This window comes from Myotis nattereri (genome assembly GCF_964212035.1).
Source record: "Myotis nattereri genome assembly, chromosome: 5".
Classification (NCBI taxonomy): domain Eukaryota; kingdom Metazoa; phylum Chordata; class Mammalia; order Chiroptera; family Vespertilionidae; genus Myotis; species Myotis nattereri.
Window position 1 is genome coordinate 28,469,631 of NC_138080.1, and position 24,647 is coordinate 28,494,277.

The window sequence follows — 24,647 nt, forward strand, 5'->3', positions numbered from 1 at the left end:
TCAGCTGGTGATCCTGTTCTTTGGGTGGCTGATTTCAGAGCTCAGACCCCATGGTCCCCTCCATAACCTCTCACTGCCCCAGCTTAGCAACATGCCAGTTGTGGTACAGAATTGTTCTTCAGATGGGACCTCTCCCAGCTAATGCCTGGACCCTGCCACATGGTTCTGTCCTGTCCTGTCCCAGGCTGCCCGCAGTCACCCTCCTTTGTGCCTGCAGATCAGAAAGTTCTTCCTCTGCTGTCCAGATGGTTCTCTCTTCATCTAGTCTCTCTTCATCTAGCCTGGCAGTCGTTTTCTGTAGTGCCCTCTCCCCTTGCTCATCCCTTCATCAGATATTTGTTGAATCCCTTCTGGTTGCCAAGTAATGTTGTCACACCACAGGACAGGGAGGGGGAACCGGCAGTCTCCAGTCTCCTCGAGTTGGCATCTTAGTAGGGGAAAGAGACCATAAACCCATAAATACATAGTGTATCAGCTGTTGATTTCTGCTGTGAGGCCAGTCCAAGGTTTCTCCTAGGAAGTATAGCATGAGTTTAGTGAAGTCTGCAACCTCTCAGGCTGGAGGCTGTTGGAGACAAGGGGCAGAAATCAAGCTCAGAGTGCCTTACACAAAAATCAGCTTCTGTTGACTTAGCTGAAAAGTCTTGGGGGTTAGCTGTGGGCTGGCTGGACCCTGGGCCTCCAGCGATGGGATTCAGTTTCCTCCCCTGCTTCCTGTTGGATTGGCTCTAGTCTAAGGTCTCTTTTGATGACAGGGTTACCTCCCACCAGCTCAGCAGAGAGAGAGCTTCCCTTCCCCAGTAGCTCCAACAAAATTCCTGGACCTGAATCTCATTCACCATCAGCAGCCTGGCCTTATTCAAGGGTCACAGTGTTCCCTGGGGTAAGGGCCTGCAGTACTTCTTAGGCCTGGAGCTAGGACGAGGCTCCATCTGAAACACAGAGGTGGGGGAGGAGTGCTTCCCTGAAGAAAATGAGGGGTTGGGGTGCTGGGCTGGCCAAAACCCTGGCTTCTCCCTGTGCACCTCAGTGCCTTGTTGCTGGCCAGGAGTTGAAGACAGAAGCGAGGTGGGAGCCTGGACCTCCAGCCCTTCGTGCTGGGTTTGTGGTTTATAGGGCAGCACCAGAACGTCTCTGGGATTTCCTGTAGTAGACAAGTGTAAATAAGCTGCTGCCATCCCCAGAGTCCCTCCAGCATTTCTTTGCTGTCATTTATTGTCTAGCATAGGCCTGTCCATTCATTCATTCATCCGCCCATCCTGGTTTGTCAGACAGCAACTATGCACTGTGCCAGGAGATGACTGCTTAGGGTAGCATGGAAACCTTGATGGTGACCCTTACTCTCCTCCCTTTAGCACTTTGGTCTCATACATGTCATTCACCCGTGTCCACTGTGGGCTGTGCACAGTGAGGACTGTTGTGAATCTAACTCGGTTATGGTGCTGCTTCAATGAGCATGGCAGTGGGAATGGTCACCATCAGTGGGCCATTGCCTCAAAGTGAAGACTGGAGCCTGTCCTGCTTCTCCAAGAAGGGGGAGTTTGAAGAGATGGGGAGTGGAACAGGATCCTTTTGGTTTTTGTCTCGGTCTTGTCCTTTTTCCTCCTCAAACTTCCTCTTCACCTCGTTTCTGTTGTGGGTAATCGCTGTCACCTCCTAACTGGTCTCTTCACATGGCCTCTTCCCCACACTTCTCATTTTAAACCTAAACCAACCACCATGCCTCCCCCACTCCTTTTGCACCACTTCCCAAATCCTTGGTATGGCCACCATCTGCCCCTGGGCTCCGTGCCTTCACACCTGCTACTCTCCCTGCCAGGCTTTTCTCCTTGAGACTTCAGCACAGCAACCTCATCTCAGGGATATTTCCCTAACACTCTACACCAGACACTCTACCAGCTCCCTATACGAGCACTCTTATGAACTGCGAACCGTGTCCTCCTCCTACCTAGCAGTCCTGCTGGGGCAAAGCTGTGTGAATGTAGGTTCCTGGTTAATCTAAGTCTCCTATGACTGGAGGCTCTGACAGCAGGACTGTGCAGATGCTCCCCAAATTCATGACTCCCCTGGCCTCCCTCCTCTCTCGGCCCTTGGATGCTGAAGGAGACCCTAAACACACTCCACAGGGTTCATGAGCACACCCAGAGCCACATGCCCAGGTCCAAAACAATGAGGGGCCTCCCCCATGGGTTAAGGTGGTCCTCGGTTACAATCCCCTAGCTGGCCGCAGAGGCTTCCTGGGCTGCCCCTGGATAGGAGATACATGGTATTGCCTGAGAAAATAGGCGGCATAGCCCTGACAGGGCATCCCAAAGGGTCTTTTCCTTCAGCGACATGCAAGATGGACTCTCAGACTTTTGCAACTCCATAAATTCTTTTTTTGTTAATGGCTGCTCGCTTAGAGAACCAGGTGGAATGTGGGCCGGGGTTCTCCAACAAGCATGAGCTGTGTGGACCAGGGGTCCTCAAACTACCGCCCGCGGGCCACATGCAAATACAAATATTGTATTTGTTCCTGTTTTGTTTTTTTACTTCAAAATAAGATATGTGCAGTGTGCATAGGAATTTGTTCATAGTTTTTTTTTAAATTATAGTCTGGCCCTCCAACAGTCTGAGGGACAGTGAACTGGCCCCCTGTTTAAAAAGTTTTGAGGGCCCCCGGTGTGGACAGAGATTGCAAACTGGTTGCCCCCTGGCCTCAGCTGGCCTGCAGATTAAAAAAAAATAACCAACCCTAAACTAGTCTCCAGCATTTGAAATTCAGGAGATGCCATATAAAGATTTGACTTACCTGAGCTGAATTCCTTCAGAACCACAGTTGGTGGCATTGAATAGCTGCCACCTCCAATGTATTGCAGCTCATCACACTCCCCACACTCCCCACCGCTCTCCCTCGATCAGGCCTAAGTGAGTCTTAAAGCCTTTTTATTGGTGTATAATATGCATACGTATCCTACCATTAAGTGTTGAATTGTCACAAACTGAAACCCCACACCTCCTCGTAATGAAAGTATTTTCTAGGTGATTTGATGTCCTTTGGGGTTACTAGTTTTATATGGGTTTGTTTTTTATTTTTAACTTATAATTTATAGCTTTGTTTACTGTATGAAATAGTGTTGGGGGGAAAAACACCAATTTTTCTTTTTGCAGAAAAACCTGCCATTGCTCCGCCCGTCTTTGTGTTTCAGAAGGATAAAGGACAAAAGGTAAGGGGCTGGTATGTTCTCTCTTCACATTTGTTTTCTCCTAGAGCTCTCTCTCCCCAGGTCACATAGCAAAGGGGACTTCTGCCCTTTAAGCCTTCACATTGAGTTTGGAGGAAAAACGTCCAGTGGCTTTAGGTTACCATGGCGAATGGTTGAGATAGGTGTGTGTGGAAAGGGTTCAGAGACCCTGCTTTAAAAAACGGTGGTAGAAAACTTTCTCCTCATTCCTAATGATTTGATTTAGAAATACTGTACATTAGGAAAATTAGTAGGAGAAAAAAGGTAGAAGGACGGAGAGGAGGAGGGACAAGGTGGGAGAGAAAGTGGGGGGAAGGGAAGCGAGAAGGAGGGAGAACAATGGTGGTTACAGAGGAAAACAGGACCTTTAAAGATTTTAGAGACATATTTTGACCCCAACCAACAAGGCATAAATGCATTTAGAATAATTATTAGTTGGCTTGGATTGTATATTTACCACCCATCTTTCTTGGGTTGCTTCCTCTTCTTAGATTTTAAATGTCTTGGTCACATTGTTGTTGGAAATATCTTGTCTAATTCATAGTGATGAGCTGGCAGCCTGTCAAAGGCCTGATTGGTACATCAGTTACATATCTACCTTTGCATGTTGTTTGTCTTGAAGTCACAGGTTTTATATCCTTACCTGATAAATCAGTATGGAAGGTTGGGATTGTGTCCAAAGTTAGTTGATGTTTTGTGGCGATGCTTCCCAAGCTGATGTGAGGACTCCCTCTAGTTGTCAAAAACGTGGATGATCCCGCCCCACCCAGGGCCCAGGACAACAGATAATTTAATGCCCATGGCAAGATTTCAGAGATCAAGTGTGTCCTGAAATCCATTTGTAATCTTGTTGATAAGAAGAGAATTTGAGAACTGGCTCAGGGCTGGGGATCCACAGGCCGGGTGCTCTGGCGGATCCCCAGTTCCTCGGCAAGGTGGCCGGCTCAGAGGTTGGGACAGCTAGTCTGGTGATTTGACACTCCCAGCAGTCCAGCTACTGCTTTGTAGACTTTGTCCTTTGGTCTGAGAAGGACAGACTTTTCTTTCTGTGCAGCCCAGTTTCCTGGAAAACATTTAGGTGCTATGCCAGGAAGAAAGCTTATGTACTGAGGGGACAGGAGGGAGAGGGGCCCTAAACCCACACACCCTCTTGCACTGGAGCCTTCTGTTTTGGCAGGATTTTATCTTCTAGGCTTGTTCTCACATTAAACATCCCCATTGTTAATTCTTTGCTGAAGAAAGAATAGCCAAACCTGAGGAAATGTTCTTCCCATTTTGTTTTGGCTTTCCAGGTGGTATTTTCAAGATACATCAACCTCTGCTGTCTCCTCTCCCCTGGGCCCTGACACATACATACAGCTTAGTTACCTGTGTTTTTAATCATCCCTCCTTTGGAAAAGGGTCAGTCACTGAAAGGCTGATGTGTTTCCTGTAGCTTTTTAGAAATGGATGTATTTGATTTCTCTTTTAGATGTAGTCGCTTCTGAGGTTTTTCATTAAGTCGGGGTTTTCTAGCATTTTGAGTTTTATTGCGACCATCATTTGAATCATTTTAGCTTAAAATGGGGGTCAGCAAACTAAGGCCTGGCACCGCTGCTTATTTTTGTAAATAAAGTTTTATTGGTACACAGCCATGCCTATCCCCTTCATAGTTACTGAGGCAGATTTCACACTGTAACAACAGAGTGAAGTAATTTGGACCCAGACCCATGGCCTGCAAAGTCAAAAATATTTAGTTTCTGGCCCTTTACAGAAAAATTTGCCGACCCTGAATTTAAAATGAGCACTAGGAATTAATAGTTCTTTAAACCTGAGGACTTTTGGACAGCTGGCAGGATGAAAAACTAAAATGCAATAAATGTTTGGCTGAATTTAAAATGCTTTTAAAATTAATTCCTGTTTTATTACTGTTTTCACAGTTGAGGTGGTTTCTGCTTTGGTTTTTTGGTTTAGTTAGTTTTTTTTACTTTTTTATTGAATTTGTTGGGGTGACATTGGTTAATAAGATTATATAGGTTTCAGTTGTACAATTCTATAATACGTCATCTATATATTGTATTATATTGTATTGTATATGTTCACCACGCCAAGGCAAGTCTCGTTTTATCACCATTTATCCTCTTCTACCTCCTCCCACTCCCCTTTCCTTCTGGTTCTGTTGCTTTGTAATCCAAAGGATAAACTTACATGTATTGCCTTCATAAAGTTAAGGTAAATTATGTAAATGGATGACTGAACCAGAAGAGTAGCTAGGAAGATGGTCATCATCAACTTAAAATATACAAATGTAGTTCTTATCACAATACTGACTCAGAGCCAACACTAATGGGCTTCTAAAAATAACTGATCTGCAGCTTTTCAGAATTCAGCTCTCCATTTCTGTCCCAAGATCATCGAAAGGGTGTGGGAAACCTCTGTTTAACAGCAGAAGCTGGAAAAGCCTTTGTGACTGTCCTTTAGGGGTGCTTTCTGAGCTGTCAGGTAGATAGATAGTGGCTAAATGGACTCAGAATCTTTTCTTTCTCTATTGTTTATGACAGCACAAGAGTAAGGTGGAAAGTAAACAGTAATCAGGTAGCTTTGTTTCCCTTTAACTTCCCATTTCAAGAAAGACGGAAGGGCAGGTCTTCAAGGATCATCCACAAGACTTCTTGCCAAAGTAAGAGTTTGAGTCTTCCAGTTTCATTCTTTCTTTCTGCCCCAGTCCCTTCTCATACTGCAAAAGCAGAACTGGGAAAAGACTGTTGGGGCTGCTTTTTTCTGAGCACACTCTTATCCTCTTTCTCTTCGACGTTTTATTTTGAAATTTTCAAATTATCAGATAAGATGGAAAAACAGTACTGAAGACACAGGTATTCTTCACCTGGCTTCACTGTTAACATCTTTGTCATAAATGCTGAAAGCACTCAACTGTAATTTGCTCCCATCTGATGTTCCTCTCTAAATACTTCTGCAGGTGTTTCCTAGGAATAGTGTGTCATTCCTCTCCATGGCCCCAGTGTCATTGTCACCCATAAGAAAATGACCATTCAGAAGTCTCCTCCAATATATAATTTGTCCTAATTGTCACCAAAATGTCCCTTATAGCTATTTTTTGAGCCACTTCTTGATCCACATAGACCAAGTATTCCCATTGTCACTGTGAGGCCATTAACTTCCTTGTCAGTAAACAGTCTCTAAACCATCCAATGGGTGTGTTTCAAAGAGCCCCTGTCCCGCAACCCCATTCAAAGGAGAGCACACCACAGGCCCAGCTATTGTTGGGATAAAAGATTTGAAATTTTAAAAACAAATAAGCTGCCAGCTAGGTGTTTTTGTTTGGTAGTAAAGCCACACAACATTTTATATCAGTTCCATTGATGGTCCGTGTGTTCATAGCAAACTACAAATTGGTATTAGTGGCCTGCTGGTGGCAAACAGGTCAAGTTGTCAAATCCTCCTGTTGTCCCAGTTAGAGAAAGCCTTCCACAGTCTGAACTCCAGTCCTAATGCACAAGCATTGTCTTTACTGCCTTCCATGTCTCCAGGCTTCCTCAAGGTGGTGCTCTTCACAAAATGCTTGTGTTTACATGCATTTGTGTGGTTTTCTTAATGAGTTGTTTGTTTTTTAAATTTTAAGCCTCACCCAAGGATATGTTTATTGATTTGAGAGAGGGGAAAAAAAGATTGATTGGTTGCCTCTTATACTTGCCCCAACCTGGGACTGAACCTATAGTCTAAATAGGTGCCCTGACCTAAAATCTAACTGCATTCTTTCAGTGTACAGGATGACCAACTGAGCCACACTGGCCAGGGCTACATGCATTTGTGTTTTTAAAGCAAAAACAAAACCTTTTATTAACTGCCTTGAGTAGACGCAATTTTTTTTTCTTTCTATATAGAGAATTTGAATCTCATTCAGTAGGTTGTCTTATTGTATGTGATGATTAAATGTTTCTTTCAGCCCTGGCCGGTGTGGCTCAGTTGGTTGAGCGTTGTCCCCTGTACCATGCACCGAAAGGTCTTTTGTTCAATTCTCGGTTAGGGCACATGCCCAGGGAGAGGGTTCCATGCATACTTGAGGCAACCAATTGATATTTCTCTCTCATATCAATGTTTCTCTCCCTCCCTCTTTCTTCCTCTCTAAAATCAATAAAACTTTGTTTTAATGTTTCTTTCAGTTAGTTTATCTTCCAAACATTTGTTAATCCGAAGGGGGGTGGTATTGCGGTTGCACTGGCAAGATAATGCCCATTTGGTAACAAGACAAAAAGCAGGAACAGAAATGCTTATGAGCAGAAAGTCTGCTATTGCTGAAAATGCTTATAAGCAGGAACTCCGGGATTGCTGAAAATGCGGTATAGTATGTTTAGACCTAGTTTTGAAGCTTATTGTTGGTGTAACAAGTATACCCTATGTGCATGTTTTTATTTTGTTTGTTATTTTTGTCAGCCACATATAGTTTAGGATATATGATCTAGGGTCTGGATCTGATGTCTGATTTTAATAAACGTGTTAAAAAAACTACAGGTCCTATCTTGGTTCTTTAGACTTTCTTGTCCAACAGAAACACTCAGACCTAAGGAGAAAAATGCTGGAACAACATTTGTATTTCTTTTTGGTCATCTTGAGTCCACCATGCTATGAGGACATTTGAACATTTATGTTTTAAAAGCAGAGATTTTAAAAATATATATATGAGAGTAGAAGAATTGTGAATAAATAAGAAAGCAACTAAGGTAGAAGCATCAACAATCAGCTCAGTAGATACTGTATACATTTGGTTTCTACTTTTTTTAAAAAATCTATTTTATTGATTTTTTACAGAGAGGAAGAGAGAGGGATAGAGAGTTAGAAACATCGATGAGAGAGAAACATCTATCAGCCGCCTCCTGAACACCCCCCACTGGGGGTGCACGCAACCAAGGTACATGCCCTTGACCGGGACCCTTGAGTCCGCAGGCGGACGCTCCATCCACTGAGCCAAACCGGCCAGGGCGGTTTCTACTTTTACAAGCTAGATTCTAGAACCTGCTCATAATCCTCAGTAAATTGTTTTGCCCAGATGTCATGAATTAATTGATACTAAGTTCACCTCAACTTCCCATTTGAAAGGAAGCACTGACATTTAAAAGCAGGGATTTAAAGGGAAAAAAAAACCAACTGGTTCTAATTAGAGAGATAGGCAGTTTCCCACAAAGCTCTGGGTTTAATTTTCTTTTGGTGGGTGTTAAATTTCTAACCATAAAGCAGCAGCCGACTAGTGGGCACACTGACCTTGGTGCCCCAGAAAGGTTAGAGGAACAGTTTGGGAAGGTCTTTCAGTCTGGATCTTCCCTAGATAGGAAGGGTTGCTTTTGGTGGCTTTTTAGATGTGTGCATGAGTTAACATTGCGTTGCTATTGCTTTCCTAAGAATGTTGGAAAGTTCTCTTAAATCTTTTTTATATAGCACCTTTCATCCAAAAGGCTCACATGTTAAAAAATAGCCCCAACACCTATCTAAAGAGATCTCAGATACTTCACACCCAGAAGAAACACAGCAGCGTCAGCAGGGTGGCTGGATAGGGTAGCCTGTGGTCATTTAGTTCACAAAGTAAGAGAAAGGGCTTCTTGTGGGTGATGCCATGCGGGAGGTTTGGGAATTGGAGCCTATTTGTTGCAGTACACCAACTTAATACCCACTTCTCAAGAAAAGAGTCTTGGCCACAGAGCTCTCAGCCCACTGAAGCAATCCCCAGAAGCCCAAGAACCAGCTCAAAGAATGTCCTTGTACTTTCAAGGACAAAGACTTCTGGAGCCAGCTTTCTCTTATCCTGGCTGTTTTCCAAATAAGCCCCTGCCCAAGGTGTTTGGAATGAGCCTGGGGAAATCCCAAGCCAAAGGGCTCCCTCTTCCAGCTAAACTCCCACCCTCCCCCCAAGACAAAACTGGCTTTTTGTGTCTCTGCCAGGTCCTTTAGTCACCCCACACCTGCACTCACTGAAATGAGAAAAGCTCTTCCTTCATCTCCGGTTTAAGCAGAACAAGTTGAAAGTTGATGGAAGAACTAGGGTGAGATGCAGAAGCTTTTGGCCCTGGAAGCCTATGCTTGATTGTGTGGTGTCCCTGGCCTACTTCCCCACCTTTCCTAGCAGATGGAAGTGGTGCTGAGGGCAGCTTCCCTGATCATATCTTTGAGGAGATGTGTTGTTAATCTGTAATCATCCCTGTTCCCCTCTGATAGAGGCACTGTCCCCATTTTTGTCACTAGGAGTGTTTTTCTTCACTCGTGGCCCATAAGCAGAGGAGCTCCCTGCCAAGCCTTGCACTTCTGAAAACAAAGGTTCAGACTCCTGCACACCTTAAAGCTCCCTGTAAAGTCAAACGGCAGGAAGTCCACGTTCATTTTACTTTGTGCCTCCTTTCTTGGCCCATCCTCCTGGGCAGGAACTGCTGAAGGTGGAGCCATCGCTAGGCCTCCGATCCCTGCCCCCATCCCCTGCCCCATGTTGCAGCCTTTATTTACATTGAAGGAAAATTGTCTTTTTTGCTCCCAGTCCTCTGCAGAGCAAAAAGACTTGTCGGATTCGGGAGTGGAGCCTCAGGGGGAGGCTGAGGCTCCCCACCATGGCCCAGGTCACCCTGAGTCAACTGGTGAGCATGCTCTAGAGTCTCCTGCCCCCGCTAGCGCTTCAGCCAGCGCTCCTGAAGCCCAGCTTCCTCCTTTTCCACGAGAACTGGCAGGGGTAAGTCCACCTCCATTCCATGGCCCAGGGGTCCCAACCCAAACCGGCCCTTTTCCCTCTGAGTCCCTCAGATCCAGACTTTAGAATATAAGCAGCTGATAACTGAAAAGGTGTCCAAGATCTCTCCAGCTCTCTTTAATTCCTGCTGCTGAAAAATCAGAGAAAATTAGGTCCCCTTTACATGGAGACTTGTCTAGTTGGATAAGTATATGCCCATAGCAAAAAGCTAGTCCTGTTTCCTGAAATAGACACGAGGGGTCAAAAGAGGAATTGAGTAGTGGGTAGAACTTTCCAAATCAAATTGGACCCCTTCTCCTTCCTTCCATTTTTTCTTTCTCTCTCTGAATCCGGGCCTTCCAATTCAGTGTCTTAGAAACACAAGGAGCTCTGGCTTCCTTAATCTGTAGGAAGAGGAGATGTCTAACACAAATTGCTTTGCAAGACTGATTGTGTCTGGACTGTGGTGAGGCTGTGAGCTGCTTGTCTTCAATCAAAGCAGGAAGAAGAGAAGACTCTTCTTTGAATCCAGAGGGAACCCCTGAGCTCTTTCTCTTTGTATTAAGAAGGCTTTTGAAGATAATAGGTGGAGAAGATTATGAACTCTCAAGAACAAGAAATGTCTTGAGTGTTTGGAGTTTGATAAGTTGGGAAAGGTAAACATCATCATATATTCAGGATTGTAAACTCCATCCTCTAGGTACCCCCAATGTCGTGACATTGAAAAATGACTCTTAACAAGAAAACAGAGGACCCCACTCTGCCATACAGAATGCAAGGCAGCCTTCCAGGGCATCACAACCCTAGGCATTTAGCAGCTTCTATGTCACGTCACCAGTACCCTGTGTTCTTAAGGAAACCATTAAAATTCAGTTACAGGCACCAAACCATAGGCGCAAGAAGAAGCCGTGTTCGGCCAAGGTGAGATTGGAGTCATATTTTGACAATTTAGAGGAATCAGTGTGTGGTGGCTAAAGAAGGAGTAGTTTTTATCATGGGTGGGGAACAACAGGGAGGCAGTCCTTCGTGGCCTAGAAGTGGGTTTGGGATAATGAAGTGTACTCAGAAGCTCAGTAATGACTCCAGCCAGGAGGCACTTACTGCCAGGGTGTTCTGGCATCACAGCCCTGACAGAGAGCTGGCAGGGCAATAATTAAGAGGTGGTCACTTTTTTGGTTGGGGGCAGAGCAGCTCCTGGGACCTCTTCCTGAGTCAGGTATTGTTAGTTATTTTATCTGCAGCCTTTGCGAACAGGTCATCTGTTCTCAGGCACTAAGAACAGATGACCTTGAAGTGGACCTGCCTGAGAGACTCTGAAGCCTTCTGCTGCCTAGTTTGAAAAACACAACTTAGAGGCATCTCCAACTGGGATGGTTGAGGGTTTCCAGCTGCTAAGAGCAGACGGCTAGATTGCAGAAATTGTGTCATGGCAGCTACTCTACCAGATTCATGTGGGCTATTTCAGGCCCCTCTCACTTCTAGTGCCCACTTCGTAAGACTGGTGGGTCCTCACCTTCCACCTGTGGCCAGTCCAAATGTTGATCTCTGAGGAACGTGGCTTCACTGTCCTTGTGGACATTGGGTTGGAGACTCTAATCCAGGGGTCCTCAAACTTTTTAAACAGGGGGCCAGTTCACTGTCCCTCAGACCGTTGGAGGGCAGGACTATAGTTTAAAAAAAAACTGTGAACAAATTCCTATGCACACTGCACATATCTTATTTTGAAGTAAAAAAAACAAAACGGGAACAAATACAATATTTGTATTTGCATGTGGCCGTCGGGCCATAGTTTGAGGACCCCTGCTCTAATCCCAAGAAATTCAGTTGTTCTCCAGGCTGGCCAATACAAGGTCAAGTGTTCTAGTAGGGAACCTCAGGATGGATTGTGAAGTCATCATGGGAGGGAGCCAGGTCTCGGGGGAGTGGTTTATGAATGGAGAGCACAACCGTAAAGGCCTGCATCTCACACACACACACACTCACTGTTTCAGCATTTGTGACTACAGAAATCCTCCGTTCCGTCACAAGTCCCAGCAGCACCACCATCATATCAGTTGGGGACAGCTCTGAGGGCTCACCAAGGGCTCACTCTGTGGGGCTGTCTGCAGAGGAAACCATGGCAGGTTGCTAATGGCTCCTGTCAGTTGACTTTCCCCACTGAGTGGGCATGTTCAAGCAAAGTTCACTTTGGTTTTTAGGTCAGTTAAGGCATAAATCAAGGCAGAGAAACCTGATCCAGGCTTCTCGGGCTGAGATTTTTTCCCTTGGTTACTCATTGCGTTGGCATCAGAACAAATTTGGATCTTGCTCTGTACCACACCAGAGTTCAGGAAACCGCCCACAGGTTACTCAGCAGGTCTCATCCATCATGCTCAGTCTCTTCTCTGTGCCTCAATCCCTGGGCGTCTATAAAGCATGAGCTCTTTATGGCAAATAGTGGCTCGCTGAATTGTTATAAGGGGCCTTGATCTTTCAGTCTCATCAGCACTCTAGCCATGGAAGACTCAGTACCAGAAAAAAGTCTATATATCAGACTTCCTGGCTCTCAGCAGGCAGTTTGAAGAAACCCAAACCACATTTCAGATTCAGTTCTCTTATCCAGGAGAAGCGAGCAGCTTCGTGCTTGCCCCGGTCCTGGCTGAAGTCTGCTGGACTGAAGCTCCAAGCCAAGGCACTGATGAGCTTAAACTATGTTTATGAGACCCACAAAGAAGCTTAGAAAGTGTCTGGAACGAGCCCCCTGGCTGGACAGCTTCCCTCATCTTCCAGCTCCTGCACAGGATTTGACTTTTGTTCCATCCCCACCCTACTTCATGTCTTCGGAGGCCACTTCTGTTTTTCTTGTTTCAGTGAGCTTTTTTAGTAAGAATTTCTGAGCTGGTTGCCTCAGTCACAAAATTGGCCCATAGTTGATGTGAAGACAAGGACATGATCAGGCTTTGCTTTTTTTAAAAAAAAATCCTCACCCAAGGATATGTTTTTATTGATTTTTTTTTTTTTTTTTTTTTTGAGAGAGAGAGAGAAAGAAGGATGTGTGTGTGAGAGAGAAACATCAATCTGTTGCCTCCCATACATGCTCTGGCTAGGGATCTGACCCACAATCTAGGTATGTGCCCTAACTGGGAAGCAAGCCTGCAACCTTTTGGTGTATGGGACGACGCTTCAACCAACTGAGCTACTGGACCAGTGCAGTAGGCCCTGCTGTTACTTGATTTTTCATCCCACAGCCAGGTGGACTTTCTAACTGGTCAGTCCAGGCTGGAGTCACTGAGGCCCAGGCAGGCCAAATGGCATCCAGTGTTTTCTGGAAAGAACTTGTCTGACTTCGTCTTGCTTTCTGGTCTTTTCTGGGAGGCCAGGAAGGCAGTGCTTTTCATTTCTGCATACTTCCTGTGTGCCTATGTCTTTCATGTTCTGAAACAGTCTCCAGCTCCATCCCCTTCCCTGGCCTGGCACCTTTGTTTCCCTTGAGGCCACACCAGGCAGCCTCATGAGAGCCATGTTTTTTTTTGGAGGAGGGTAATAATAAATCTAATGATCATAGTTTTTACAATTTAATCCTTTATACAAAAATCAGAAGCTTCCCGTGCATATGTTCCCATCCTGGGTTAGACATTATCCCGATTTTGTACTTGGTGACAGGGTCTTACACGCCTCCCAGAATGAACTGCTTCCCTGGAGGACCCAGTGGCTTCTGAGGGGAGAGGGCTGCCGGTGCCGCCCAGAAGCACACGGTGAGCAGCTCCTTTGATTCTTCTGCAGGCTGGTGTTTACCAGCTCACAGCCCCTCCGCCATCTAAGAGGGCTTTTCCATTTTTGTGAACCTGCTTCATTCGTTCACACCGTCCTGAAGCCAGAGAAATCAGTTGAAAGGTTATCTTTGTTCTACTTTCTCTTCAGCCTCCTTATGTCAGTGTTAGTTGGGTGTATTTTCATCATGATGTCCCAAATGGGTACTGACTCTTCCACTGGATTCTACTGTGGAGAGAGGCAGAGTAGAAAATGGGGCTTCTACACCCTGCTTCTGTTCTCCCTAAGAAGCACAGATCCTGAAAATCTGCTCTAGAATCCTCCTCATATGAGTCTCTGTAATGGTAATCCTTGAACTTGGGCTGCAGATTTCTGAGGTCCAAGGAGTTGGGATTCCCAGGCATTGCTTTCTACTGACCCCTGAGTAGCCACTCTCTTGATTTGGATGAAGGGTTTCCCCCACGCTGCTCTGACACAGAAGAGGTCCAGACCACCAGACTACCATCCAAGGGAAATGGTGGAACTGGCATTGGCCTTGAGGGGAAGGGGAGCGCGGCAGAGGGAGTTGCTGCACCTCAGACCTTTTCCTGCCAGACAGCAAGCTCAGCCCTTCTCCAGCAGGGTGTAGGGCAGGTTGCTCTTCACATGGACATCTATGAAGGATTTCTAAAAGAGTCAGCATTTCCAAAGGCATGCAGAAATGACTTCACCTTACATTCTGTCTTCCTGCTTCCTTGCACTAATTTTTTTTTTTTTTTTTAGAAGAGTTGCCAATGTCAGTTTCCTCATTGCTTCTCAGGTGTTTCATACTCCACAGGAGGTTCCAGCAGTTTTTGGAAGGTTCTCCTTGTCGGGGATTCTTCCTGTGTTTTCCTTCCCAGGCCTTGGCCTCCATGTTTTTCTGGACCAAGAGACCCATTGCCTATCTGTGGGTGGTTCTTCAAAAGATTTGGGGCAAAAATTTGAGGGTTTCCTGGAGTCAGGGGTCTAAGAGTGTCTGAATCTTGTTTGGCCAGGCAACTTTTCTTCTCAGGTTTCCCAAGGGGCCATAGTGGAGAATATGGACTCCATTTTGTGCAATAAATACTTGAGAGTTTTTTGTGTACTGTGTCCTAGGTGTTGCACATATGAGCTATGAGGATAACAGACAGGGTAGGGCCTCATCATGGCTAGAGACAGACACATTAGATCATTTCTGATTGTGGTACACAAAACGGTAGAGGCCCAAGAGAGGCTGGAGGGTGGGGTTAAGGGGAGCTGCCTCCACTTTCTGGGCAGTGAGATAGGCATGAGCATAGGTTCATTCTGGAAGTGATCAGGAAAGGCCTCAGGGAGGCCACAGTGAGTGGACCTGCAGGAAAAGCACCCAGGCCTTGGGAGTAGCACATGGCAAAAGAACATTGAAGCGGGACAGTGCTGACATACTCAGAAAACAGCAGAGAGATAGGTTGGAGTATGACGGCAAGGAGGAGTGGTATGGGATGGACCAAGGGTCCTGGTAAGCAGTCCTGGACCCTGAGAGGTGAGGCTAAATCTCCAGAGGCTCCTGGTTTGAGGAGGGGCTCCTAGCAACATTCAAATTCTTAAGGAGACCCAGATGCCTGAGGCTTTGCTGTGTCGTTGGAAGAGGTAAGAAATTTAGGTTTCATTAAAAGAGCCCCAAAATACATGCAGCAAAAATTGGCAGAACTGAAGGAAGAAATTGACAATTCATTCATAACAATTGGAAACCTCAGTACTGCACTCTCAGTTATCAGTAGAATATCCAGACAGATGGACCCAACAGATTGCACTGTCCCCTCAGTCACAAGGAACCTTCTCCAGGGTAGACCCCTTGCTAGGCCACAAAACCAGTCTCAGTAAATCTGAAAGGATTTAAACCATACAGTCTTCTCCAAACACAGTGGAATGAAATTAGAAATCCATAGCAGAATGAGCCCTGGAAGATTCACAAGGTGGAAACTAACATACATGGCCAGCGGGCAACAGGAAAGTTATGTATGGAGGCCTGTTGAGATTGAGATGCTAGAGGAATCTCCTCTGCAACAACTGAGGCAGCTCGGGCCTAACAACTTTCAGGAGCACCGGCTGGGCTGCTGGCTGTTGCCCTGTGCATAACTTAGGAACACAGGCCTTCACTGCTTCTCCCTAGTCTTTCCCTGAGCAAATGCTGAGGAAGCGTCTGCTTTGTGGTGCCGAGGGCCAGTCCCTCCTGGAACTTTGAGTCTAGCAGGGGACCCTGACACGGAGCAATGAGGCCAAAGGACCAAGGGGTTTGTTCTCACATGGGAACTTAGAGACCTGAGGGAAAGGAGGACATCAGTGGATAAGGAGTCAGTGTCTACAGAGCCCAGAGAGGGTGATCATTTCCAGATCCCAAAAGTCAATCCAGGAAGTGGCAGATCCCAGTTCCTACAGAGCCACGGGGTGGTAACACAGCTCTTTATTATCAGATGTCAGCCCCGGTCACTGCTGAATCGTAGTGCTGTGGGCTCAGGAACCCCCATTCAAGGGTCTTCAAACCTGGCCCCTCAACTCCTGGCTGCCCCCAGGACATTATTCCAAATCCCAACTCACCTGTTCATGCCTATCCCTGAGCTTTCAAGCCCTGTCCAAGGGTGTAACATCCAGTGAAAGTGAGCTTGCTGGGAGAGCAAAGCCACTGCCAGGTGTGAGCTATATAGCAAGACTGGCACGTTGGGCTGAGCAAATGCCACCTATTTATCCAGTTGACCCCGTGCCACTTCCCTGTGAGGGAGGCACCAGCACCCTATTTTCCAAATGAGATAATGTGCCCAAGGTTTCCCATTTAAGTAATGGCATAGCCAGAAGAAACACTCTAGATCTAGAAGCCTTGAAGAAGGGGGGGGTTGAGCACTCTCAACGCTCCACTCATGCCCCATTTGGGCCCAGTGGTTTGTTCACAGCTGCCCCAAGGACTATTGAATAGCCCCGTTGTGAGAAGGGTTTCCTAGCACTTGGATGGATGGTCCCCTGTGAGCTTCTAATCCCCTGAGACATACCTGGGGACAGTGTCATCCTCTCCCTTCACAAATACTTCAGGGAGGCTCTTAGGACACAGACTTGGAGCAAGAAGCCCAGGTTGGTTTTTCTGACTCTAAACCCTAGTCATTGATTCACACAGGAGAGAAGGTCCAGGTTGGGATCCTTTTCTTACTGTCCAAACTCTCGCCATCCTTCAAGATGGGCCAGTCTACACACTCTTACCCACAAGCTAAGGTGGCGTTTACATTTTTAAAAAATTGTAAAAACAATATACAGCATGTAGTCCTCAGAGCTGGAAATACTTTCTGACCCTTTATGAGAAAAGTGTGTTGCCCAGGCTTTAGGAGGTCCTCAGTAGTGCAGAGTCAGGTTCCAGCTTCAGGAGGAAAGCAGGGAGGGTGTCAGGTCACCAGCAAGAATTAGCTGCCCCAGCTTTAGGAGGGTCCCTCCAGCTCCTCCCTCACCTACAGTTTAGTGCAGTTACTGCCTCCACACGTGCTCTGCCGTGTGAAAAGCTCTTTGACACGCACCACCTCATTTCATCCCTCCGCTCCTCAGGCAGGTGGTCATCATCTGGCTAACCATGAGTCTTAGGGGCTTTTCTGAACCTAAGAAAACTGGCTCCTCTGCTGTTTCTTAAACACCCCAGGAGGAGTGATGTTCAATCTTCCACATTTGCTTTCTGCTGCTTAGTTCTCAAGAAGCATACATCCCTGAGAAGGGACATACAGGAGGGATTATATGTTATCCTGGGTTGGGAGGGGACTCATTTCAGGCCTCTTAATTGTTAGTTGTTCACATTCTAGAAGTAAAGGTTGTTAAGGAAAGATTCTTCAGCCACCTTTCGGGGTGTGTGTGTGTGTGTGTGAGAGAGAGAGAGAGAGAGAGAGAGAGAGAGATCGTTCAGTGGGTTTGTAGTCTATGAATTGTTCTGTTCTGAGCACGTTGTAGCAGACTTTGGTCCGAGGCATCAAAGTTCTAGGTTGCTCTGGAAACAATGGCCTACCTTGAAACAAGGTTCCTTACCGTGGAATATGCCAGGGCAAGGAATGGAAACCACAGCAATCCGGTGTTAGGCGACCGTTTTTAGTTTTTATTTTTATTAATCTAAATCAAAGGTTATTTTTTCATTGATTTTTAAAGAGAATAGAAGGGAGGGGGAGAGAGACAGAGACATCGATTGGTTGCTCCCAAGCACGCTCTGACTAGGGCCAGGGATCAAGCCTACAACCTAAGTTCGTGCCCTGGACCAGAATCGAACCCAGGACCCTTCAGTCAGCAGGCTGATGCTCTATCCACTTAGGCAAACTGGCTAGGGCTAGGCAACCATTTTTTTTTTTAATTAAACAGTCCAGCTGCCCTTCAGAGTGGAGAACAGGTCGCTTTTCAGCTCTTGGCAAAATGAGTTTTGGCCAGGTAAAGTTTCACTATGCTTGAATTTGGGAGTGGCACACCAGTTAGCTGTAACCTGTGGAGAAACAAAGAAACCGATCCTTGTGCTGTAAATGTGCTGTCAGTCATTAAGAGGATTCCTTAGCTCGTGGCCTGGTCTGCAGAAGGTTCATGGGGGAGTTCTGAGCGTGAGATTGGAAGTTCCTCTGTGACTTGGTGGCTGAGCTAAGGGAGTTGGTCCTCAGTACTGTCTCTCAGGATCCATTCATTACGGAGCTTCTGAGCTGTTAGGTGAGAGGGCAGCTTGGCCCTCTCTTCCACCCTGACATGTGCTCTCGTTTCAGAGGTCAGCTGGAGGCTCCAGCCCTGAAGGTGGTGAAGGTGAGGAAACCTCTAAAACGTTTCACTGTCTTTCATTGTAAAAATGGAAGGAGCCTGATTTTCTCCTCCTTCTCATTGTTTTCTGTAGATTCTGACAGAGAAGATGGAAATTACTGCCCTCCTGTCAAGCGAGAAAGGACGTCCTCTTTAACCCAGTTCCCACCTTCACAGTCAGGTAACAGCTACAGACCTTTATTGACTGACAAAAGCATTCATGTTTACAAGCCCACTGTAACATCTCACACACACCTGCCCAGACCCAGTTAGAATCAGAGACTTGGTCTCTGTCATGATAAGGTTAGAGCTTGTCAGAGGTGTGGCACCAGGTACCCCAGTCTGGGATCAGTGACACTTATGGAGGGGTGTGACCTAGTGGACTGATAAGAAAGATGCACCAAGAAAAATCATCCCTCTGAAATAAAAGGACTATCTGAGCCCTATTGGGGCCTCTGACCACTAATCACATGTCCACCTTCCAAAAGCTGCTTGGAAGTGGGGGATTCTCCTGACCCTTCTGCCTAGACCTTGGTGGTCCAATTGAGAAGGACACACACATGGTTCATAGTGAGCTGAGTGGTCCCAATAGACACTGTGGTGTGGTGGATTGCCTTGAGCTCCCTGAGGAAAGGGCTTGGTAGAGGCTTGAAAGGTGGGCCAGACTGGACCCCTGTAGAGGTATCTGGACTGGGCATGATCTGAGCACATGCACAGAAGCCAGAAGACCAGCTACAGCATATGCAAAGCCTGGTGCAGAAAAGAGGTAGGTTCAAGGGTAGAGAGAGACACTGGGGCTACTTAGTGGGGGCTCCTCGAGCCTGGGGACTCCCCTGTAGTTTGGAGGGTCAGTGCTGTCAAAGGGCTGCTCCCTCTCCTCCCCACCTCATCTGGACTTGGTCCACTCTGGCATTGTCCCATCTTGGTCTCTGTAACCATGACTTAGAGATGCACGTGTATTGGGAGAGGATCTCTAGTTACCCAAATTGAAGTTCATTCTTGCAAAGTTCATATAAAACATTTACAACTGTGAACTTTAAAGATATCACTTTAAGGAGGGAAAAAAGACACTCTTGGAAAGTTTGTTTCTGCTTAAAAAAGTAATGCAGACTTTATAGGAATAGCTGGTGCAGAAAGTGAGCGTCCTCTCAAGGTTGTCTCTGTAACACACTTAATTTCCTACCTATTTCCCTTAACGCTTTTTTTTTTTTACGTTGCCACGTCCTTTTTCATGACTGCATAAGACCCTCCCCTGAATGGATGCACTGTCAATTGCCCATTAGGCATTAAGGAACTGTCCAGATGGTTTGCAGTGGGCATCCTTTTTTAAGGGTCTCTGCCCACTTGTTGCATAGGTGTTTCTATGGAATGAGGAAGCATCCACTTCCTGGCTGTGATTGTGTTCCTTCCGTTCACTGTCTACTGCTGAACCACACTTTCTCATTAGGAAGGTGTAGCAGAGAAGAGATGAGGTGATTTGTATTGTGCACTAGGCTGAAGGGGCAAAGGACTACCAAACATTTTCTCTCTCTAGTGCAGTGGTTCTCAACCTTCCTAATGCCGCGACCCTTTAATACAGTTTCTCATGTGGTGACCCCCAACCATAAAATGATTTTCGTTGCTACTTCATAACTGTAATTTTGCTACTATTATTAATCGTAATATAAATATCTGATATGCAGGATGTATTTAGGCGACCCCTGTGAAAGGGTCGTTCGACCCCCAAAGGGGTCGCGACCCGCAGGTTTAGAACCACTGCTCTAGTGCATTGGTCTAGGACAGTGGTCGGCAAACTGCGGCTCGCGAGCCACATGCGGCTCTTTGGCCCCTTGAGTGTGGCTCTTCCACAAAATACCAAGTGCGGGCGCGCACGTACATTGCGATTGAAACTTCGTGGCCCATGCGCAGAAGTTGGTATTTTGTGGAAGAGCCACACTCAAGAGGCCAAAGAGCCGCATGTGGCTCGCAAGCCGCAGTTTGCCAACCACTGGGAGATAATCAGCTCCCAATCCTCAGAGGAAATGGAAAGATGAGCAGTACCAGTGAGATCCAAAACAGGTGGGGGTGGGGAGTGCAGCCAACTTTTGAGCCCGGACTGGTGACAAGGAGCAGGGGCTGAGGCTCAGCCCCAGGTAAGACTTGGTACATCTGGCGTGCTCCGATTTCCTCCTGGCTGCCCCCATGAGCCTAGGGTGCCAAGGAAAAGCCAGGGGCATGAGGACAGGAGAAATAACCACAGTGGACCAGAGTGAACTGGTAGACATCAGACAGAGGCCATTAGGCTGGAGACTCCCCTCTTCTTGCTGTAGAGAGTGTGGAGTATCTAAAGGCCTTATTCATTATGCTGACCCCCACCTCTTACACCACAGTGGGACTTGGAGATCAACCCCTCATGTCTGCCCCACCTACTCACTCTGTTTTTCCTCTTGTTCCCCCCCTGCCTGCACCTCCTTGCTGACAGTATCAAAAAACAATGTTTTTATGCCATCAACCTTCTGCGAGCCATCTGCAGGCAATTCTGACTCAGAACCAGGTGAGCCCTCACATCCCTTTGCCTTTCACAGCCAGTCACTGGGGGTTTTCCTGGGGTGAAAAGCAGTTCATACTGTAAAATAGCACCTTAACAGCAATGGACAGTTTGAAAGCAGAGTTCAGTTTCTAAATCTTTTCCCAACTCTTTAGCTTGTACATTTGGAATCCAATGTAAGAGAGGCTTCATAAGCCCTTATTTCTGTTTCTGTAAGTAAGCCTGTTTACAAGGATTTTTACATCCTTCTTGAAAAAAAGAAAGAGATGTATTACTTGTTTTTCAAAATTTTACACAAGTAATACATTTATGTAATTTTTAAAAAGGCAGATTAGAAATAAATAGACTTTAAAAGAATTAGCCTGCCCCTTTCCCACTGACTACCATCCCAAAGGTAACTAATGTGAAATGTAATTTCCCAGACCCCTTTTCGGTTATTAAATTCCCACATTAATTAGTATGGCTTAGATGTGTTCGGATAAATGCATATATTTAATCACGGCCTTAAAACTTTAAGGAAAACAGCTTGCTCCCCTCTGAAGAACATAGAGCCTGCCTTTTTTGGTCTTTTGCAGGAGAACCAACTCCAATAATTCCTGAAAGTTTCTCCTCATAAAAGATTTAATGAGCAAGTTTAACCACCCGAATTCTGTAACCAAACCTGCCTTATATAAATTCATTGCCGACTTCAAAAGCATTGCAAGATAACTCATACTCTGGCATGAGAGTGATGTCAAGGGAAGAGGCTAGTTTTTATAACTTTGAGGATTGATTTGATGGCACCATTTCAAACAGTTGAATTTGTTCTGACTCTGAAAGCACACTGTTTGGAGTTGACCCCCCTTCCCACTTCTGAAGAGGAACTTGGTTTTTAAAGGTCTTTGGTCGTACCTGAGGCACTGGTTTAGCAAGTTGTGTTCTGAGGTGTGGGGGTAGTGTTAGTCTTTGCGAGTCTGTTTTGGTCTAGGGATCAATAGCTTAAGACGCACATCTTGATCCCTTTATGCCATGGAGTTCTATTATGAATCTCAAGATCACCTCTGAGGTCTGTGAGTGATGGCCTCACTCCCTCTCTCTGCCCCCAAAACCTTTATCCAGCAGCATTGAGAGTGGGGTAGCTCTGCGAAAGGGGACAGCTTAGTCTGCTTTAGCAGAGGCTCTGATACAGCCCTGGTCCCTGGTACCTGATGCAGCATGCCAGTCATATTAGATTTGCACATCAGCTCTGCAAAGTGAGCCTCTTATATGCTCGCCTGTCTTATTTTTTAGCTTAATTGGGGGAGGGGGGACCTAAAACTTATGGAAAATTTTTATAAAGCATTTCTCTATCCCTTTACATAGAAGGCTCCATGCGTTTTTCAGAGCAAAGACATCAGATTCTAATCACATGTCTCTCTCCATCTGAAACAGTTGCTCATTCTTTCCTTGACTTTTGTGACCTTGAAGATTACAAGCCAGTTATTTTGGAGAAGTCCTTCAATTAGAGGGTGTCTGGTGTGTCCTGGGGCTTCCACCCAGGTTGTGTATTTGGGACTGGAATGCCATAGAAGTGCAGCCGTGCTCTCCCAGTGCACCCCAGTGGTGGCACACGATGTGTACTCTACCTGGTGCAGGCGGGTTGACTTTGATCACTTGATTAGGGTGGAATCTGCCCGGTTTCTCCACTATAAAATTATTTCTTCTTCCTTTGTCATTACTATTTTCTGGAGAGATACTTTTTTTTTTCTTTTTTTTTTTTCCGTATTGATTAAGGTATTACATATGTGTCCTTATCCCCTCATTGCCCCCCCACCCCATCCCATTCATGCCCTCACCTCCTGGTGTCTGTGTCCATTAGTTATGCTTATATGCATGTATACAAGTCCTTTGGTTGATCTAGCCAGTTTGCCTCAGTGGAGAGATACTTAGAGACATGAGGAAATCTCTCATATTGCCCTCCTTTGTTAGCATCCATTAATGTTTTCTTGCTTGAATTAATTATTACTCTGATGATGACCACATGGAGATTTTCTGCCCCATTTTTGCCCCAACATTTATTAGTTGGCATTCTACTATAAGGAGCAGCTTTCTTTTCCCCACTTTACTTAGTCATTTGTGTTGATATGGATTTATGAATTCCTGTTTTAGTCAGTGGGTTGCAATTTGTTATTAGTTTTTATTTTAATATTCAGATTTTATTTTGATCATCAGTTATTTTAATTGTTCCAGATTTGGCCAATGAGCCCCATCAAGCCAGGTTCCTGTGTCCTTTTCCCAGGTCCCTGTCATTCTTTTAAGCACTTTCTTTACTTTCTGTCATAAAAGGAGGTTCCAGACTCATCATCTTTCCCCTTTTCTCGAAGGAGTCCTAGTTCTTAATGGAGCATGGTCTCAACAAACCAAGATCTGGGTGCTCCGTGTGTTCACCACCATTTGGGCTGTCACTGCTCTCAGGACCTCTCAGTGCCCAGAGCTGGGAACACACACACACACACACACACACACACACACAAACACACACACAACTAGGAACATATACACATATACCTATATGCATATATATGCTTACATTTACATATATTTCTACATCTCTATCTGGATACTTCCAATTCATTGCCAACAGGATTCATCTTAACCTCCCCCTCTGTATATCTACCTCTCTTTTCTAAGAAACCTGACTCCCTCTGTCCTTAATACATTTATTTACTCATTGCTCCATTCCCCCATATGTGATCAAGCACTCTTCCCCCCTGCACCAACACTGCCCTTATACACCCCAGCCCTCATCAGGCTGCTTTCTCTTGGATTCTTTCCAACCCCTGGTTTATATCAGGTTGAATTCTGATATATTTTCCTGTTAAATCTGGGCCTCCCTGGATGGAGAACATTACTTCCTCAGAAGTCACTCAAGATCTTCCTGAGGCAGGGCACAATGTACCCTCAAAGGAGCCTGCTTGCTTCAGACATGACTTGGAAGAGGAAAGAGGCTGCCCCAGAGGGGAGTCCTCTTCCGCCAGGGAGTTCACAGAAGGGGATGCATGTGCCCTTAAGAAGACACCAATGTAGCCACCTGTGTGTAGTGGGGCTCTGGCCTCCAAGCAATGCCTCTTCATTGTACCCTGACCATCTTGCAGGAGGCCAGGAGAAGAGATCATATTTGTTTTAGTGAAGATGGGGCTGCAGCAGGGCCTCCAGGGTTTGACTGCCCTGTAAGCACACCACCCTCCTACTTTGGCTCCTTCAGAAGTGTGGTACACCTTGTCTATCTGTCCATCAGTTTACTGCAGCATTCAGCATAGATTTCCTGTGCATCTTCAGGGTTAGCCTGGCACCAGATACAAAGTTAGTGAATGTTCACTGGCAGTAATTTCTGGGCCCACTGCCCACACTGATTGGCATAGGTCAGCCCCACGGGTCAGTGGCTGTTAGCATTGGCTCTGCACAGGGCTCAGTGGTCGCCATCAATGTGTAGCCACAATATGAGCATTGCAGAGCCAGCTCTAAGAGCTTTAGAATTTTTTAAATTGTGAATTTCATCTCAATTTTTTAGTTTTATATTGCCAATCGCCTTCTGAATAACCCTAAGCTTTGGAAATGTAATTCAGTATTTTCCTTCTAAAAAGGAACATCTGGCAGCATGTCTTCCCCTGCATCCTGTTTTGTCTGATTTCCCGAGTGTGGTTTTTATGAC

General features: G+C 45.9%; 1 protein-coding gene across 9 annotated transcripts in view; it reads left to right on the forward strand.

Annotated features, from left to right (window-relative positions):
* Window positions 1–24,647, forward strand: part of RANBP3 (RAN binding protein 3) — a 60,575-nt gene that overhangs the window by 20,038 nt on the left and 15,890 nt on the right. For 2 of the 9 annotated variants that reach the window (XM_081092492.1, XM_081092493.1), the window contains exons 2-5: window positions 3,151–3,206; window positions 9,742–9,930; window positions 18,420–18,456; window positions 18,545–18,631. In XM_081092492.1, coding sequence (XP_080948618.1) covers window positions 3,151–3,206; window positions 9,742–9,930; window positions 18,420–18,456; window positions 18,545–18,631 — 369 coding nt within the window. Of the gene's footprint in view, window positions 1–3,150; window positions 3,207–9,741; window positions 9,931–10,800; window positions 10,849–13,569; window positions 13,662–18,419; window positions 18,457–18,544; window positions 18,632–20,911; window positions 20,984–24,647 lie in introns of those variants that run through there. The other 7 variants (XM_081092494.1, XM_081092496.1, XM_081092495.1 and 4 more) reach the window with 5 other exon arrangements.